The sequence below is a fragment of the Rattus rattus genome, chromosome 15 (assembly GCF_011064425.1).
Source record: "Rattus rattus isolate New Zealand chromosome 15, Rrattus_CSIRO_v1, whole genome shotgun sequence".
Lineage (NCBI taxonomy): Eukaryota > Metazoa > Chordata > Mammalia > Rodentia > Muridae > Rattus > Rattus rattus.
Genome location: NC_046168.1, coordinates 68,045,956 through 68,063,801, shown reverse-complemented (window position 1 = coordinate 68,063,801; position 17,846 = coordinate 68,045,956). Strand labels below are relative to the sequence as shown.

Below are 17,846 nucleotides of genomic sequence, written 5' to 3'. Positions count from 1 at the left end.
CTAGATAGTAAATTTTTCCTCAACATCAAAGGGAGGAAAAGATGTAATTGGGATTCACCTATTCTCATGGACTCTTACCTTTTGGGCATTTTTGTGAAATAAAGATAATCTTGAACAAATTCCTAGTGCCAAGTCTCAGTTTAGGGATCCTTATTCAAGGCCTTTTAGAGCAAAGAAACAAGTCCAAGCTTTCTGAAAGCAACATAACCTTTTCCACTTCACAAAAATTACAGGTTGCTGCTAGTTCCCAAGAGATCTTTGTATCCATCAACCTATAATCTTGGGACCTTAGACTGTAATTTTCTCCTCTCCCTTGGTGAATTCACTTTTTATCTCGGCTACTCAAACTTTCCCATTTGTGCCTATGCGTGATGTATCCTTTTTCACCAGTGGAATATTTATAACCCATTGAACGAGAAAATGTATATATAGAAAAGTAAAAACAAAGTTAAAAGTACTTTAGTTTCATCCTTCCAACAACTGTCTTCTAAAGTTAACTGGGTATTACTAATATAGTCAATATACTAAAGAGGATGCTGGAGACTCCAGGACAGAGTTAAAATTTCAGAATGAGATTGTTATCATTTGAAAGGAGGTATAACTCAAACCTAAATTTTAAGATGCTTAATCCTTGGTGTTCTCTTAAAGCTGTCTTTGACTCTTCTATAATTACCACTTTATTCCACTGGCTGGGCACAAAATTCCTTCCAAACTTCCATGGTCTCTGTGTATTCACCCTAAAGTCCAAATTTAAATGGTAACTGTTTTTTGAATACTTCCTTGACACCATCTATTCTTTGATGCCCGAACAATCTAAAACCCTGCATAAGATGGCAGATTCATCTGTCATTTGAAATAACTCTAGGTTTATTGCTAACCCTCATGGCAAATCAAATACATAAAATCTGGCCTAACCTCTCATTTTTTTCTCTTCTAAAAACTCCTCTAAATGCTGGGACTCTAAGTTCAGAAATACTTATTCTTTGACTGAAACTTGGAGACAATTAAACTGCTTAACGAAAGGAGTCTAGCAGGGGTTTCATCTGCAAAACGAAATGTTTGAGTTGTTGTTGCTGTTGTTGTTGTTGCTGTTGTTTTTCTTCTTCTTCTTGTTGTTATTGTGATGGTGGTGGTGGTAGTTTTTTTGAGACAAGGTTATAAGTATTCTAGCTTGGTTAATTGCCTATACAGCTATGAAATTCTTGATCCACCTGGCTCTATCTGCTGAAAACAGAGTACCTATATTTAGGTATTACTACATACAGACAATTTGGAACTTTAAGGTGAAATTTTATATCCTAGAACAATCAGAAGTTATACCTTAAAGTCTTATTATCATGTTTGCCCAAATGTGAACTGAACAAGAATGACTCAAGTGAACATGCTAATCTGACCGGGAAAAGCCTCATCACTACAGGAAGAACTGCAGGGAACGGAGTGAAGTTGTGAGAAGGAAAAGTGGACCTCCCTAGGAAAGAGCACATCAAATTATTTTCCTTTTTCTAGGAAGCCCTGAAAACATATACAAATAAAAACAATGGACTCAACAGGTTATATCCAGAAATATATATGTACACACACATATACATATGTATTCAAGAATAATAAATGAATAAAGATGTCCACAAATTTGAGAGTGCAGCAACTTGTATATGAGAGTGTGTGGAGAGAGAAAAGGGAACGGAGAAATAGTACAATTATAACAATCTCTAGTGTAAACAACAACAAAAAGCTGAGGCACTGCGATGTCAGTATACTGGGGATGGGGACGTTGTTCAGTTGGAAAAGTGCTCAGTTAGCAAGTATAGCATGTATACATACCCTGGGTTCAACTTGTATTGGCAATCACCACATCAACTGACTGCAGTGAGGTCTTGAAATGTACATTCCGTGTTTATTTGGAAATTGGAGAATCTGTAGTAGTCTGTGAGTTCTGTAAGTGACATGGAAAGTGTGTGGTATTACTCACCCCTTCCCCAAGCCTGACCTATGGTCTCCCTCTCTGTCTCTGTCTCTCTCTGTCTCTGTCTCTCTCTGTCTCTCTCTCTCTCTCTCTCTCTCTCTCTCTCTCTCTCTGTGTATACATATATCATACTCTACTTAGGGAAAAAGTGAAAACACACTTCATTTTTGAACCATCATTGTGAAAAATATATATGCTGATCTCTCCTCTCCTGGCTAGCATTTGCAAGACAGTCTATTCTGCACATCTTGTAAATAAAAGCGAGCAGAGGTAAGGAACATCTGTAGATAGAAAAGTTGCTGATTTTTTAAGTTGACATGTTATCATAAGATACTTGTCAATCACTCTGTATATGTGATAGCTTAAACATTTATTTTTAGACATGAGTTGCAATGTCACAACTCATAATGCTCCAAAATCTTGCTGCCATTATCATTCTCTTCTGCCCTGCTCTCTTCCCTCATGGGCTGCCTCTGCTCATTCATGCCCACAGCTAGCCTGCAGGGAAGCATCTTTTTTGCAAGTTTCATCATAAGCCACAGCTGGGACTTAATTTGTATATTTTTTAATGGGGAAAGAAAAAAATAGGCCTTCCATGCTAGAAGTTTAAAAACCTTCTCATTTAGCTTTTCTTAATTAAATGTATAATTCATGAGACAGTTTAAAGCCATTGGATTCTTAAATATTCTCTCCACCTTCTATGACATTTATCTGTTATTAATAGTGCTGATGCATTCTTATTGTGATGATTCAGGAGTAACATTAGTACAGAATGATAATTGGTCCTTTCTGGCATATTCTTGTAGTTTTTCATTGACACCATCCATTACAATTCTATTCTTATTAAAAATGGCAGATCTGCACTGAGCAATTGCAAACTATGTACTGCTCTCTCAAGCATGCAACTCATCCTATTTCCCCAGGGGACAATTGTGGTTTTGACATATTTAACAGCCTTATATGTAGCAATGTGATATTTAAAATATGAAGACAGAAATATATATGCAAATGCAACCATTACATGGAGTATAAGTTTTATTAGAGAAAACTATCTTTGAATATTGACTCCTCTACTCACAAAACTTTTTATGGCTGCAGAATAGATCTCAAAATTGATTTCATGTTTCTTAAAGTGAATATATATTATATTATATTATATTATATTATATTATATTATATTATATAGAATCAGAAATATAGGACTCACACTTAATGGATAGTCTCCCCTTGCTTTTGGTATTCCAATATGAGTACACTTTATTATAATGTTTCAAACCTTGAATAGTCTTTTAGGATTTATGCCTAGGCACTTTTGGTTGATCAATTACGGGTACACTAGCTCAACAACAAAGATCTTCTCAAAGAATACTTTTTTATTGTTTTGAATTTTTTGATGTTGTGTGGAGCAAAGTTATGATGCAATACTGAGAGCGTCCTTCCATGTTTGTCATCATCTGTCCTTCTTTGAGCACCTATGTGGTCTCCAAATGCTGCTTGGGAACCAGGATTTTATTAGATCTTTTCTGATTTACACACCTATTCTCTGAAACCATGGAAAGGGGATTCTTGGGGGATTGAAAACAACCCAATAAAGGCCCCCCAAATACCCATTATGGCTAAGTTCCAGATAGTTCCAGGATTGATTTGTACACTGCAAACTCTACCTAGAGAAGAAGTGAAAACACACTTTGTTTTTGAACCATCACTGAGAAAACTCTAAATTCAAAAAAAAAAAAAAGACATAGAGAAGTTTAGGCGTATAAATATTTAAGGAATATTTAGGTTTTCTTTTGTCCTAATATCTATACTCTATGGAAGTATACAGAAAAAGAGCTACATACTCTGTTGTGAGACAAGGATGGTTTATGACACTTCAAAGCTATCTGTGCATATCTGAGTACATTCTCATTTACATACAATAACAAGATGATAGTATATGTGTTGTCCGTGTGGTAGTCAAAAATGATGCAGAATGTTTGAACAGTGACCTGTAAAATTTTATCTTTTATTCTTCTCACTGTCCACCTATACAGCTCTTGAGAAAGCAGCCCTGGAGATTAAGGAATTCTGGGTACAGTGAGTGTAGGGAGGAATATCTCCAGCTCTTTACATAACATCTGACCTAGCTTCTGTAGGAAACCTCAATAAATTGTTTCCCCAGAATGCCTTTCAGTGAAATAGTGCTTGGGTTTGCCCTTGTGTCCTAGGGAAAATGGCGAGATGTTACTTTATGTCTTGCTCTGGGAAGGAATTTTAGTAAGAATTGAACTTTGGTCAGTTATCAGGAGGGGCAAACCCACATGCTTCTTGGTTCCAGAACCATTCATGAATTTTAAGCAGCATAATCAAGTGTCCATATGCCTTTTAATATTTCTCGTAATTCTAAATTCATCCTCTGGGTTAGAATGGGTCAGACTGTCATCTAAGTCATGCAGAACTATAAACATATTGACATTTTCATAAGTTCCCTGGAATCCCAGATTCTTGACCAAATTAAATCTTGACCAAATTAAAAACCTTACAATGATTTCTAAAGTTACAAGAGTAATATATTTTCCCAGAAAATGCAAATGAGTTGAAATATAAAATTGGTTGTATTCAGTCCCAAATGCATAGTTGTCTTGATTTAATATTTGTTAACTTGTCATAAGCTAGAATCATTGTAAGAAAAGGAACCTTAATTGAGAAAAGGTCACCAACCAGATTAACATTTGGGCAAGCCTGTAGGCTACTTTCTTGATTAAAGATTGGTATTAGAGAGCCGAGCATACTATGTGCTATGCCACCTCTGGACAGGAACGTCTTGGTTCTTTACTCCTAGCTGAGTTATCTATAAGCAAAGAGCTGGTAAGCCTCATCTCTTCACAGCCTCTGGTCAGTTTCTCCTTCTAAGTTTTTACCTTGAGTTCCTATCTTGTCTTTCTGCAGTGGAATGTGTCCAGAAATACATAAAATAAATAAGGATTTTCCTCATCAAGTTACTTTTGGTGGTAGTGTTTTAGTACAATTATAGAAACCCTAGCAACTATGACAATAGAGGATAGTTATCATCTCACCCATTCCTGTGACAGGAAATATAGTATGTGTGTGGCTTTTCTGGATTTGTCTTTCTAAAGCAAATTATGTTTTCTAGGCATTTACTCCAGTTCTTTAGTAAACTGTCTTACTGTGTTATATAAGTACATGAGAGCTTAGGTGAGAGAGAGAGACTGAGAGACAGCGAGACAGTGGAAGAGAGGGACAGAGGGATAGAGGGACAGAGCGACAGAGGAACAGAGAGAGAGAGCAGAGCTCCTGTATAGGAGAAAGGGGTCCAAGGAAACTTGGTAATATTGAACTGCTGGACTCTGGGATTTTTCAAGGACTTATAGATGAAGCTTAAAAGAAAACAAAATGCAAACCACATAAAACAAAAAACAAACAAACAAAAATAATGGAACTAAAACTTTTTTCTTTGGTATTCCAGTTCTCTAAAAAAGGACATTCTGTGAACTGCTGATTTAAAATCTATACCCTACCCGATCAATTACTATATCTTGTTCTCACCATTATTTCTTTGACATGTGACAGTTAACATGTAGTAAGCTAAGAAATGTTTTATAAACACAACACAGCTGATGCAATATGAACTCTCAGAGTTGTGGAAGAATGGACAAGACTCACAAAACTAAGCCAGACAAAATACCAGCATAGAGAAAGGGAAATTGGAACAAATTCCCACTGTTACCCACGAAAGTATTCACAACTGCTTAGCTGTTGGGAGAGTGAAAACCAGTTTTCATCAAGAGAGTAACACTGAATCTATCAACAGCACTCTAATGCAGGCCCTACATTCAGGAGTATTTGGCTAAATGATTCCGTGTGTGTGTGTGTGTGTGTGTGTGTGCATGTCTTTTAGTTTTGATATTTTTGTTTGTTTTTATGTAGAAAGAACGTAAATTTGGGTGAGTAGGGAGGTTGGGGGTCTGCTGTATGAAATTCTCAAAAAAAAATAACATTAAAATAAATTCCCAGTTGTTTCTGTCTCCCTGTGTCTCCCTGCTCTCCTTTCTGTGTTTCCACAGAATTAATTAATAACATCCAATTTCAAGTTGCTTATTCCAAGGACAGGAACTCAATGTTTACTGTAAATTTCTCATCCAATCTTTATCCAAATTTTAAGGAAAATATTTCAATTATGATTTCTACACATAGGCTGAAGATGGTGAGCTACAATCTATTGACAGCTATCAATGGGTCTAAACCCAAATCTCTCACTTCAGTACTGTAGTCACTGTCCAGTTTGATACTCTTCTTGATCGGGAATAATAAAAATAGAAGGCACAGGAAGAGGGTCTTTTTCCTGCTCAAATCATATAATATATTCTGATCTTATTCAGAAAATGAAACAAAATTAAATTAAAAGCCTTATATTATCTTTAAGTAGGATTCTGCAATTTCATTGATACTCCTATTAGTGACTTGCTTTGTCCACATTGATGTTTCTCTTGTTCCTCTAACATTCCAGATGTGATTCCGTCATAGGTCATATATGCACACATATGCATACACATGCATATATACATATGCCTCAGTTATCTTTATATAAAATGCCTGTCTCACATCTTCATTTTTCTTCCAAGATATTTAAGTAGTAAATAGGTTTTTTTGTCCTTGTTTAATTTTATTGGCATCATCTCCTTTCAGAAGAACTCAGCGTGCACCCTAGAATATGGACCTCTGGAGGGGAAATGCACTAGAAAGCAAGCCATGATTCAGGTCAGGACCTTAGGAGGGGACAGAACTGCCAGGGCTCAGTCTTTGAGACTGTGGGTTAATGCTGGGCCACACTTGGGTGGATCAAGTATTAGTAATTACTATTCCCTATCTTCCGCTGTTGATTTTTCTACTTCTTAATAGTTGCTATGATTCTTATTAAATTTCATAAGATTTGTAAAGTAAAAGACTGTTGTTTACTCCACTGTTCCCCAAGAATACAGAAAAATCAAGGGCACTTACTAAATTTACAAAAATATTTATGAAGTGATTATAAAATATTCATGTTCAATAATGATGTGGGATTATAATTATTATGTCAACATCACATCTGTCTTTTACATACTCAGGAGTGTTATTAATTAATTAGTTAGCTAATTGATTAATTGGCTTGGATTTTGAGACATACAGTCAGTATGGATCATAGGTTGCACTATGAAACAGGGTGTCATCAACTCATGATGCTCCCCCCATTGTCTCTCTAGTGCAGGCTTTCCAGGCATGCTAACAATCTTGATAAGATTGATGTATGTGTTGTGATTTTTTTCCTACCTAATAAGACAACGTCATATTTTTTTGCTCCAGAAAGAGAAGACACACCAACCAGGAGGAAAGGATTATGCAAATGTGCCACTTTTCTCAGTATAATTTTCTTCTCTCCCTTTTTCTAACAACAGGATTTTCAGCCTTTCCTTAGAGTGATTTTCCACTTAAGTTAAATTGTCAACATCTTTATGATGTGAATACAAACAGTAGGCGCACACAAACAGTACTACCTTCCTCCCACGGGCACAGTTGATCTGAACCACGGCATAGAGTCAATGGTTCTATCTGACTAAAAGTTGGACCTGAGAAAATTAAACGACAGTTATTTTAAAACAAACTTGAAGTTCACAACTATTATGAGGGCAGGATTAAGAGTTTCATATCCCCAAAGTTAAGGGGCAAATTTCCTTTGGCTATGGTGAAAACTATTATCCTTTTGAAAAAAAGATTTTTCATTGTTTTGAACATGAATTATTTCTTTATTGTCAATCTAAGATAAAGTTTCATATGACAAGTGTATTCAAATCAACTGATGGGTACATCATTATCTTTTTATTTACATATGTATATGTATGTGCATGTATGTATGTATGTATGTATGTATCTATGTTCTCCTTTCATGAGCAACATGGGGCTTTGTCTTAGAGGGTTTTCCTGTGGCTCTGAAAATTTGAGAGTATTGTACAATAATGTGCATTGTGGATGACTTGTGAAAATTTTTGTATCACATGACAGAAACCCTCAAACATAGCTCACTCTTGGGGTAAATATTCTTGATGGAAGGATTGTTGTGTGTCTATCTCATATATCTATGAGGAAGCTCGTGACTTTGGAAATCCTCAGATATATATTAGAATAAAATATGCTTGCCCAAATATCAAACTGAAGTTCAAAAAATCACTACACTGCAGTAAGGAGCTAGAGAAGAATTTTGCTTTATGAAAATGGCCATACAACATAGAAGAATAAAACCAATAACAGACATTAGAGATGATGTGGGAGATAAAACTGTCCTAGCCCACCAGTGGGGGATTTAGGAGACAGGAACTGATATTCAAAGGGGATCCTTAATAAAGTTCTAAAGTTGGATACGAAACATGGTCCTTGTTGTGGTCATTTTACACAGTTTCCAGTTAAAGCTACATTTCTGATATTTTTATAACTTTTACATTATTATTTTTCATGTCTGAGTGTTTGGCCTGCATGTATGTACAGAAAACAGTGTTGGATCTCCTAGAACATTGCTTCCTGCAGATGGTATCCAGGTCTGGAAGAACTGCCAGTACTCTTACTGTCTGGTGATAAAGTCAGAGTACTGAAAATTATGTGAACAAGGGAAAAATATAGCCATCATGAAACTCACAATCATATATTTATAGTTTTGATATTAAATGCTCCTCCTATCAAAGTTCATCCAGTTAAAAGCATTGACGATGTAGTGGTGGTCCAGTGATGTAGTGGGACTTTTAGTAATAAAGCTTAGTGGCCTTAAGGATATAGAAATTATGAAAAGGGGAAAGTATTATCTATATCCTTCTTTTTTCTCTTTTATATACTGGCCATGAAAGAGCAATTTACAATGTCACATGGTCCCTGCTATTGTCATCTCTCAATGGAGAGCAATCTAAAAGCTAAAATCCCAAACAAGCTGTTTATTTTAAATACTGACTATTTGAGAATAAAAGCTTCCTGGTAAAGATATAACTTTAAATGAGACAGTATATAAAAATGATATTTGATTTTATTAAAATATTATATAATGAAAATATAACCTATATAATGATTATTCTCAATACAAGCACATGGACTGCTTTTTTATTTCATGGGTCCATTCTGTGATAGAATAACTTCAACCACCCTAAAGTCTTCTTTCATCATCTGTCATCCACCCTCTGTCCTCTGGCCTCCGTCCTCCACTCTCCATGTACCCAGGGGGATAGCCTGTGTATAATTTTGGTTAGTGTTAAATGTAGATAGAAAGCTTTTATAAAATACCAATGCTAGAAATCTGTATTTTTTTCCCTCAAAAAGAGAAAAAATAATTTCTTAATCATATCTGTTCAGCTGGAGGAAGATGGTACTTTATGGTCTATTGATGTTCAATTATCATGTTATGTTAGATTATATTTTATATCAGGTTAATTTTTATGTTATATTATATAATATTATAATGTTATAATACTAAAGGAAGAAAATATCTCTCACTGGGATTCTTTTTTTAATGTCTTTTATTCCATTTTTATTTATCAAATTGGGTATTTCACTGGGATTCCTAAACCCTGTCTACCACCTCTTCATACCGTCTCAAAGACAAATCAAATACTAGTCCCCTGTCTTAGGGTTTTAATGCTATGAACAGACACAATGGCCAAATCAAATCTTAATAAGAAAAGCATTTAATTGTGTCTGGCTAACAGGTTCAGAGGTTCAGTCCTTTATCATCATGGTAGGAGCATGGTAGCATGTAGGCAGTCATGGTGCAGAAAGAGCTGAGAGTTCTACATCTTCATCTAAATGCTGCAATCAGAATACTGACTTCCAGGAACCTAGAATGAGGATCTTAAAGACCACATGCACAATGACACACCTATTCCAACAGGACTACACCTACTCCAATAGGGCCATACTTCCTAATACTGCCACTCCCTAGGCCAAGCATATACAAACCATCACATTCACCAAATTTCATTCCACGGAACCAAGGAATTTATTGAGCATACTTACAGAGTATGGGTGAGGGGTTGTTGGCGGGAGTAGTAGTGACATCAAAGCAGTTACATGGGAGGGTCTGCACCCAATGTAGAGGATGCCTTCTGCATAGTCATGTAGACAGAGACCCTTTCCATTAATTCTCTTAGAATATAAAATACCTCTACGGATATAACCCCAGCCCAGGCCATGTGCAACAAGGGAAGTGTTGCATACAAATGTTTGGGAAGTGTAGATTGAATCTCAGATGAAAGTCCAACGATTATCTCAAACCCCTCCTTTTATGATGGAATCCCAGGTGCCCTGCTGAAATGAATGTGTGCTAGAATACAAACATTGTTATGATGCCATGTCACAAGTGCACATCTACATGGAACATCTATAAACTCATTTTTCATTTCTTCCTTTTGCATTCACACAGACTTATAGAATTCAAACAGGTTATTTTTCTTGTGTTTATAGAACATTCCTTTATGAAACTCACTGGAGTTTATTTCACAGACTTCTATTATTAAGAGATGTTTTGAATATATTTATGTGGACATACTAGATGAACAATCTAACTTATTATTATGACTTCTTCCTTAATGGAGAGCTACCCTTCGTATTCACTGTGCTGTGTGTGTTGACAGAAAGGCACAAAACTAAGTTATATGTAATTTGTTCTGAAAAGCACCAGCCTTTATGACCTACTGTCACTATGAAGTCTATAATTGCTTTTTAAGAGAGGTAATATTAATATCAGTACATAAGAATTGGAAGTAATTTAGCTCACGAAAATCCCCAAACTCTCACATGCATCCAAATAAATAAGGCACATTTTATAACACTTGGATAAATTAGATATAGAAATATCACAGTCCAGCCTAACTGACAAATCTGTAGCTAATGTCATGATTAGTGAAGAATAATGAAACATTCTGTCCTCTAGAACCATTAAAATTAAGGAGACAGTTATCCACTATAGTATGAAATGGCAGCCATGGCAATCAGGCAAGAGAAATAAATAAAACTGAAAGAAAACAAGGAAGGTTTATTTTAAATTTATTTCTCTTTGCAGATCATATGATTGTATACCTAGAAACCTCTAGAGATTGCATAAAACGACTTCAAGCACCAATAAACAAATCTGGCAAAGTAGCAAAAGACAGCACACAAAAATCAATAGCTATCTTATAGAAAAGGAAACAGATAAAACTATTATGTTGGGGAAAAATCTTAAACAAATGAACATCTGTCACTTGGGAATAAATCTAATTAAGAGACTGAAAAAGCTCTGAAGGAAATTATGACAGTGGAGAAAGAGAGAGAGAGACAAACCAGAGACATAAAAAGACAAAAATATGTTAAGATCCTCAACAAAGACCAAAGAATATTATTCCTTCCAACCTGTCCACAAAGAGATGAAGTCCCTGTTGGCGAATGCTAAACTGATTCTGATTTATTATGATACACAGACATCGTTACCAAAAAATATCCATGGAATCATGCAGTGATTCTCTATGGAAAAAAGGCAAAATTGTCTTCACTCTCATCCTAGAGCCTTGGTCCTTACAAAGTTTAATGTACTTTGTGTTATCCGTTGACTTAACTTCATAGGACTTACGACATGACAGTGAGAGCATTTTGGTTTTAAAAAATCAACACAAATCCTTTCTCATTAGGAGCTGACAAGGAAAATATCTGTCTTGCTTAGCTTCTGTTTTGACTTTCATTGCACGCAAATAGCCTGCTAAGTTACATTTGTTTTACACTTCTATCACCTATAATTAACCAATTTGGAACAGGTTTTTCAACACCACCAGAAATATTTGAATGTGGTCAGAGTACTGAAGAACCTAGTGCTTTCCTAATTCTGAGTCTTAGAAAATAGACACAATCAAAAAGTTAAAGTAAGATAGGTTTGTACATTTTGCAGGAATATAAGTTTATACATTGTGTGATTGCTGTCTTCTTTAAAACTTCAGACGAACATAATGCCATATGTGTTAGTCGTGAGGAAAAATATATTGTTAGCTTCTATTGCCTGTGCCCTGGACAGCTCTCCGCCAGACCCTACCTCCCCTTGGGGGTTGGGAGAGAGTTGGTACAGAGGCAATGACACAGACTCCAGGAGCAAGTGAGAAATGCTGCAGCAAACTCATCTGAGCACTGCTGCAAGCTTCTTTAATACCTTCCACCCACACCTCCATTGATTCTGAGGAAGTATCTGTTCTACACAGCAGTTCCTGATTGGCTAGCATTATTTGGACCAGCAGTCCTTGCGTCCTCAGGCCATTCTCAATTGGTTCCTCCTGTAGGATTGTGTCATAGGCAGTCTTCAAGCAGGTCCTCCTGCAGGAAATGCTTTTGCAGCTTCACAGCCCCCAGTCTTTACAGAGGCAGCCCTGCCATTACTGCTACATTCTTATAATTAGGTTCTTTTGTTTTCTGTGCTAGCATAACACGAAGGTTATGTAAAATTAAAAATAACAATAAAATGTAAATATTTATAAATATAATGCAATTTAACCCTAGGAATACAAGTTTGTCTTTTGACTTAAAATATCTGTCTTATTTCTTTTTAAAACTCTATAGTGTTTTAGTGGGGGTTAGTATAAACATGTTGTAGTAGTTCATGTGAGGAGGATCTTTGAGCTAGAATGCCTGCATAGAACCACACTCTTTTTCAATAAAGAAGTCCAAGAAGCAGGTTGGAATTTACCTCTATATACAGGTCAAAAGTAAAATTAAGAAACAAATTTAGCTTTCAATTTTAATGAGGTACTAGCCATTATATAAATCAAATCCATTTAAATATCTATCATTGTTAATAATGCTTGCCTAATTGTACACTTGAGGCTCAAAGAGAGCCATATCATTGCCATGAGCTGCAATTCTTAGCCTCCCACCATGCACTCAGTTTCATACCAAGGCACAATGCCAACACTGTTTACAGCTCCCAGTTTCATCTTCTCATGGACATATTTTTTCTGTAGCTAAATGAAAAGAGAATTTTCAATAAAAACGTTAGGATGCAGAACTGTCTATATGGTTGATGAACTTCTCAGGGCTTCTGTAGTTCTGAATGTATGATTAAATGTCAATGATTACAAGGCCCTCTGTACTTCCATGTGCTGATGGAGCCTAATGGGAAGGCAGACACAAACTACCCATAACCTACCTCCAAAATGTGGTGGTGGGCCACAGAGGAGTACCACTCCTTGACCTTCCCGGACAGAGACCGTGCTTCTGGATTTGGTTTCAAAGTCTTCAATATCTTAGAAAACAAATAAAATAGTTTCAGAATTCCCTATTTTCAGAAGTAATCCAGAAGAATCTGAAAATCATGAGAAAAACTTGTTATTGTAATGAATAACAGCTACTCATATTTGGCTTACCAGAATATCTAGCTAATGGCTAATTTATCTGTAGGAATGATTCATTCACAAAGTCTTGCATTTCTTTCTCTTCCTTTTTTATATAATTCAGTAGAGTCTGTGATAAACATGTTTGTTAAGACTACTCACTTCTTAATTTTATTCTCCCAGTTGGTAACTTATAAGATTGTACTCTAAGCCTAGTATATATTTTGTATGTCCATATGTAGATTGTCTAAGAGAATATGCAGCAAATATGCTGAAATCTAATGTCTTAGGTCATCAGCTGCATTTGATGGTTGGACATTGTCTCCCATTTAGGATATATTTGCACATTGAGAGACAAAGCTCTTATGGACAGAAACAGAGACAGAAAGTATGTTCTCTACATCCGTTCACAAAGCTGATTATTGAACTTACATGACAGGCTGTGATTTCTTACATCAAGGAACCCTAGAAAATTAAGAGATGGATGAAATCTTCACAAGCCACTTAGTTAAGGTAAAGTCTTTCAGTATTCTTGGAAAAAAAGTCAGTTAGCCTCTAGGAACGAGCAAATGTTTAATCCCTCTGAGTATCAATGTCTTCTTTGGTAAAATAAATATATTCATTCATTCATTCATTCATTCATTCATTGAGCGAATGATCACCATCTAAAGACCAGGAATTTTGTTTAAGCACAGAAGTAACATTTGTAAAAATAACAGAAAATCACAAAGGCCTTACTCACTGAGCATCTATAGGAAAATCAAGAGAGTGGTAGAAAAATAAAATACATTATTAACAAAACATGGCCACCATTTTGAAGCAGAGCCTGCCATTTGTGAAGATTTGTTCTCCCTTCTTTTGTTATGGCAGAGTTGGAATCAAATGTATTCTCCTATAAATTCTCTCTTTAGATTTCTTTGTAGCACATATACTAAACCAAAACAAACATGTGTTTGGAAGTGATTCTGTACAAATATTCATGGTTCCTTTTCCCTCAACTTCACTAACTCTTAACATGCCAATAAAATGGAAGCTACTTTATTCAGAAGGTACATTTTAAGCATGAAAGTAGATTGAAAAGGAACCATAAATACATGGTAAGAGTCTATTTCTGAAGACCTCTCATGTTGGTTGCAAAACATAGAGAAATCATAGAGTTGACCTGAACAGGCAACTCTTCTTCTTCCTCAGTGTCTTGTGTGGCCAGGATATACTTTGAAGACAGCTAAAGAACAAAAGATACCAGTGGTCTTATGCAGTGCTAGATACTGCATGCCACAATATTGAACACTCAGGCAAAATATACTTATTGCTTCAAAAGTGGTATGATAATTGTGGAATAACTATTTTTTATTTAAATATGAGGTATGCTCCAAATGGAGGATTTCATAACAGGTACTATAACCCTGGTCAAAATCTGTGACTGAGGATACCATAGGTCTTAAAGGAGAAACATACTGTTTTGTTTTTGCTAAGTGTTCATGCTATAAAACTGATTTGTAAATATTTATTTGTCCCACAGACTTGTGCTTCTGTCAACTTCAGTCAAAGAAGTTTCTTTGCTAATGGGTAATAGTTCAAAAACCTTGTGAAGGGCAGGAATTTTGTTTAGCACAGAAGGTATATTTGTAATGATAACAAAACCACAAAAGCCTGAATCACTGTAATTCTATTGATTATCTATTAGGAAAATCAGAAGACTTGTAGGAAAAAAAAACATGGTAACCATTTTGAAGCAGAGTGGAAATAACTATAAACACTCACTTGTAGGTAGTCATACATCAACCTTCCCATGCAAATCTTAGGGAGCACTGTGGAAGCGAGGTAGAGGACAAGCAGGGCTTGAAGATTTCTCAATAACATGGCTGTTACAATCAAATCACAGTACCATGCTTACCACACAAAATCAACATGGTCCAAATTCTAGCGTGGATTGGGGAGCTACTGGTCATTGATACAGATGAGGTTAGGGAGTATCACTATACTTTATGATTGGATACTGTATGTGGCTCATGAGCCAGTGGATGGCCACACACATTTATGCTTATGCAGAGTGGTAATTGGATTTTATGCATTATTAATAACAAAGTAATAAACTAGAAAGAAGCTGATCAGGAAATTGTCTGGGGGCTCTAGGAGGAGGTTGATTGTGGTGGATATTGGATTGATATGATCAATCTATATTGTATAAATGCATGGTACATTAAAATGAGTTTAATTACTTTTAAAAGTTGACTGTATGATTCAAAACCACAAGTAATGTTCTATAGTGAGGGAGATATTTTTTGGAATATTCTCTTTATAACTGTATTTTACCCTCTTGATCCTAGGCATTCTTTAAAGGAAATGAAGAAAATGTAGATCTGATAGACTACATTTGGCTATATGGAGAAAAGAATGCCATTGCTTTCATAAAAAATTAAATGGGATAAAATTCTAAATGCACAGATTTTGTAGTGCAAAGAAACCACTACTATAATTAGATTTAGGTTTCTGAAATTTGTCTATACTAAAATAGAAGGGAAATCCTTGGTTTAAGGTAATAATCAATCACTAAAAAATACATCCACTTTTCTTACTTAGAAAGAACTTATAAATGAAGAGAAGATATATTTGGAAAATATCTAAGATGTCCTGGGCGGTGTGTGCATCTGTTATTTGACAAACAAAGAGACCCTGGAAGAGGAATCACAAGATAGACTTAGCTACTAAACATTCGTGTCTCACAGTGTTAGATAGAAGGAAATTATATTTCTGAATATATGTATACCTCTACTGAATTATAAAACAAACAATATAAAACCTACACATGAGAAACATATCAAACTACTATAAAGTACCTTAGAAATGGATATTTTAAAATTAATCACACTGTTTATGGCACAAGAGTAACTGAGGTGTGTCAATTCCGCTGTAAACATTTTATGAACATAATATACATGACATAATAATTTTAAGGTTTTTAACACCTCACCATAGTGTGATCTGAAAAGTTATATTCGTTGGAAAAATAAGAGAATATAGTAGTGACATAAAGTCTATGAAACACCACATCCCTAGGTAGGAAAAGCCACCACCCAGATGTGTTAGGAGAGGATTTATCAGCATATAAATTATTTAAAGCCATACTAACAGATATGGCTTCATTTTTGAGATGAGCAATTTAGCAAATGTGTCTCTAGATTCAAATATGGAAAATACGTACTCCTCAGAGGTAGAGAGACAATGAACTAGGAGGAAAGGTGAGAGAAAAATAAAGGGACAAAAGAAAATACAGGACACAGTCATGAAAAAGTAGAAAAACATTAGACAGAAGTTTTGGATCATATATGACCTTCACAAGAGAAATTCATTGGCATTTTGGGACAAAGGCATGTAGATCAGGGGTTGTGGCTCAAAAGTGTACAAACCAAGTCTTTAGAGCAAACTGGAAACAGGAGAAAAGATTTAGGAATAATAAAGAAGGTTTTGGAAAACTATACTGATTAATTGCTTGATAAACTAGGAAAATGGTTATCTGAGGACATGTGGAGGGACAGTCCTTCATAAGAAAATGGAATCAGGAGAGCTGATCTGTGCATTGTGGATATATATGGACTGCAGTGTATTTGCTGATTAGAATAAAGAGTGTTAGATGGTGGCTCCAAATATTCTGACAAAACTGAAAAGATTTTTGTATTTGCTAGGTCATTTGAAAGGACAGAAAATTTAAGAAACATATCTACACGGTGCTTTTACTGAATAAATTGAATAAAACTAGGAACATAAGGAATATAGAGTGTGGCTGAAGTGGCATCGGAAGGGGAACGAGAAAAGATCATTGTATTTCCAGCAACATTATACACACACACACTCATCTACAAATGCAAGTTGAACAGAACATTTGGCCTCCAGTGACATTTGTATAGGTAGACCTCTCTGTTTAAAGCATCTACAGTTTACCATTTTAAAAAATTATTTCCTATATAAATGTTTTCCTTTTCAAGATGTGAAGTACTGAATTCAGTAAAAGAGATGAATGAAATACTATGTGTAAATTTAGCAACACATCTGCTCTTGACATTTTCTTTTTCTTGAGTAGGAGTGTGTGCATGGCATGTGTGTGTGTCCAACTGGGCAGGCACATGTGTGCGTGTGCACATGAATGCTGGAGGACACACTCAAGTGTCACTCTTCAGGAACTATCCTTATTGTCCTTAGCTTACCCGGATGATGGGTTCAGCTATCACTCCTGGCTTTATTTACAGGGGTTATGGCAATGAATTCCAGGCCCTCCTGCTCACAAGGCAAGTATTTCATTGAATTAGCCATCTCTCCAACACCTGTTCTAGACTTATAAAAATGAAAACTTTCCCCAAAACAGAGTCTAATGATCCTCTATAATTGCACCCCATTTTTCATTTGCCCTTGATCAATGGTCATGAGCTATGTGCTAGCTGAGAATCCAGGGCATGTATTTTATGGAGATTTAGTAATCCAATCCATTCTATTTCCTTTTTGGTTATGGCAACACTGAAGTGGCCAGA

The 17,846-nt window shown here is 35.6% G+C and overlaps 1 protein-coding gene across 1 annotated transcript in view; it reads right to left on the bottom strand.

The window, feature by feature from the left end:
• The window catches only part of LOC116884322 (contactin-6), a 204,385-nt gene that overhangs the window by 135,770 nt on the left and 50,769 nt on the right, over nucleotides 1-17,846 (bottom strand). The window contains exon 3 of the mRNA XM_032885455.1: nucleotides 13,137-13,232. Coding sequence (XP_032741346.1) covers nucleotides 13,137-13,232 — 96 coding nt within the window. The remainder of the gene's footprint in view (nucleotides 1-13,136; nucleotides 13,233-17,846) is intronic.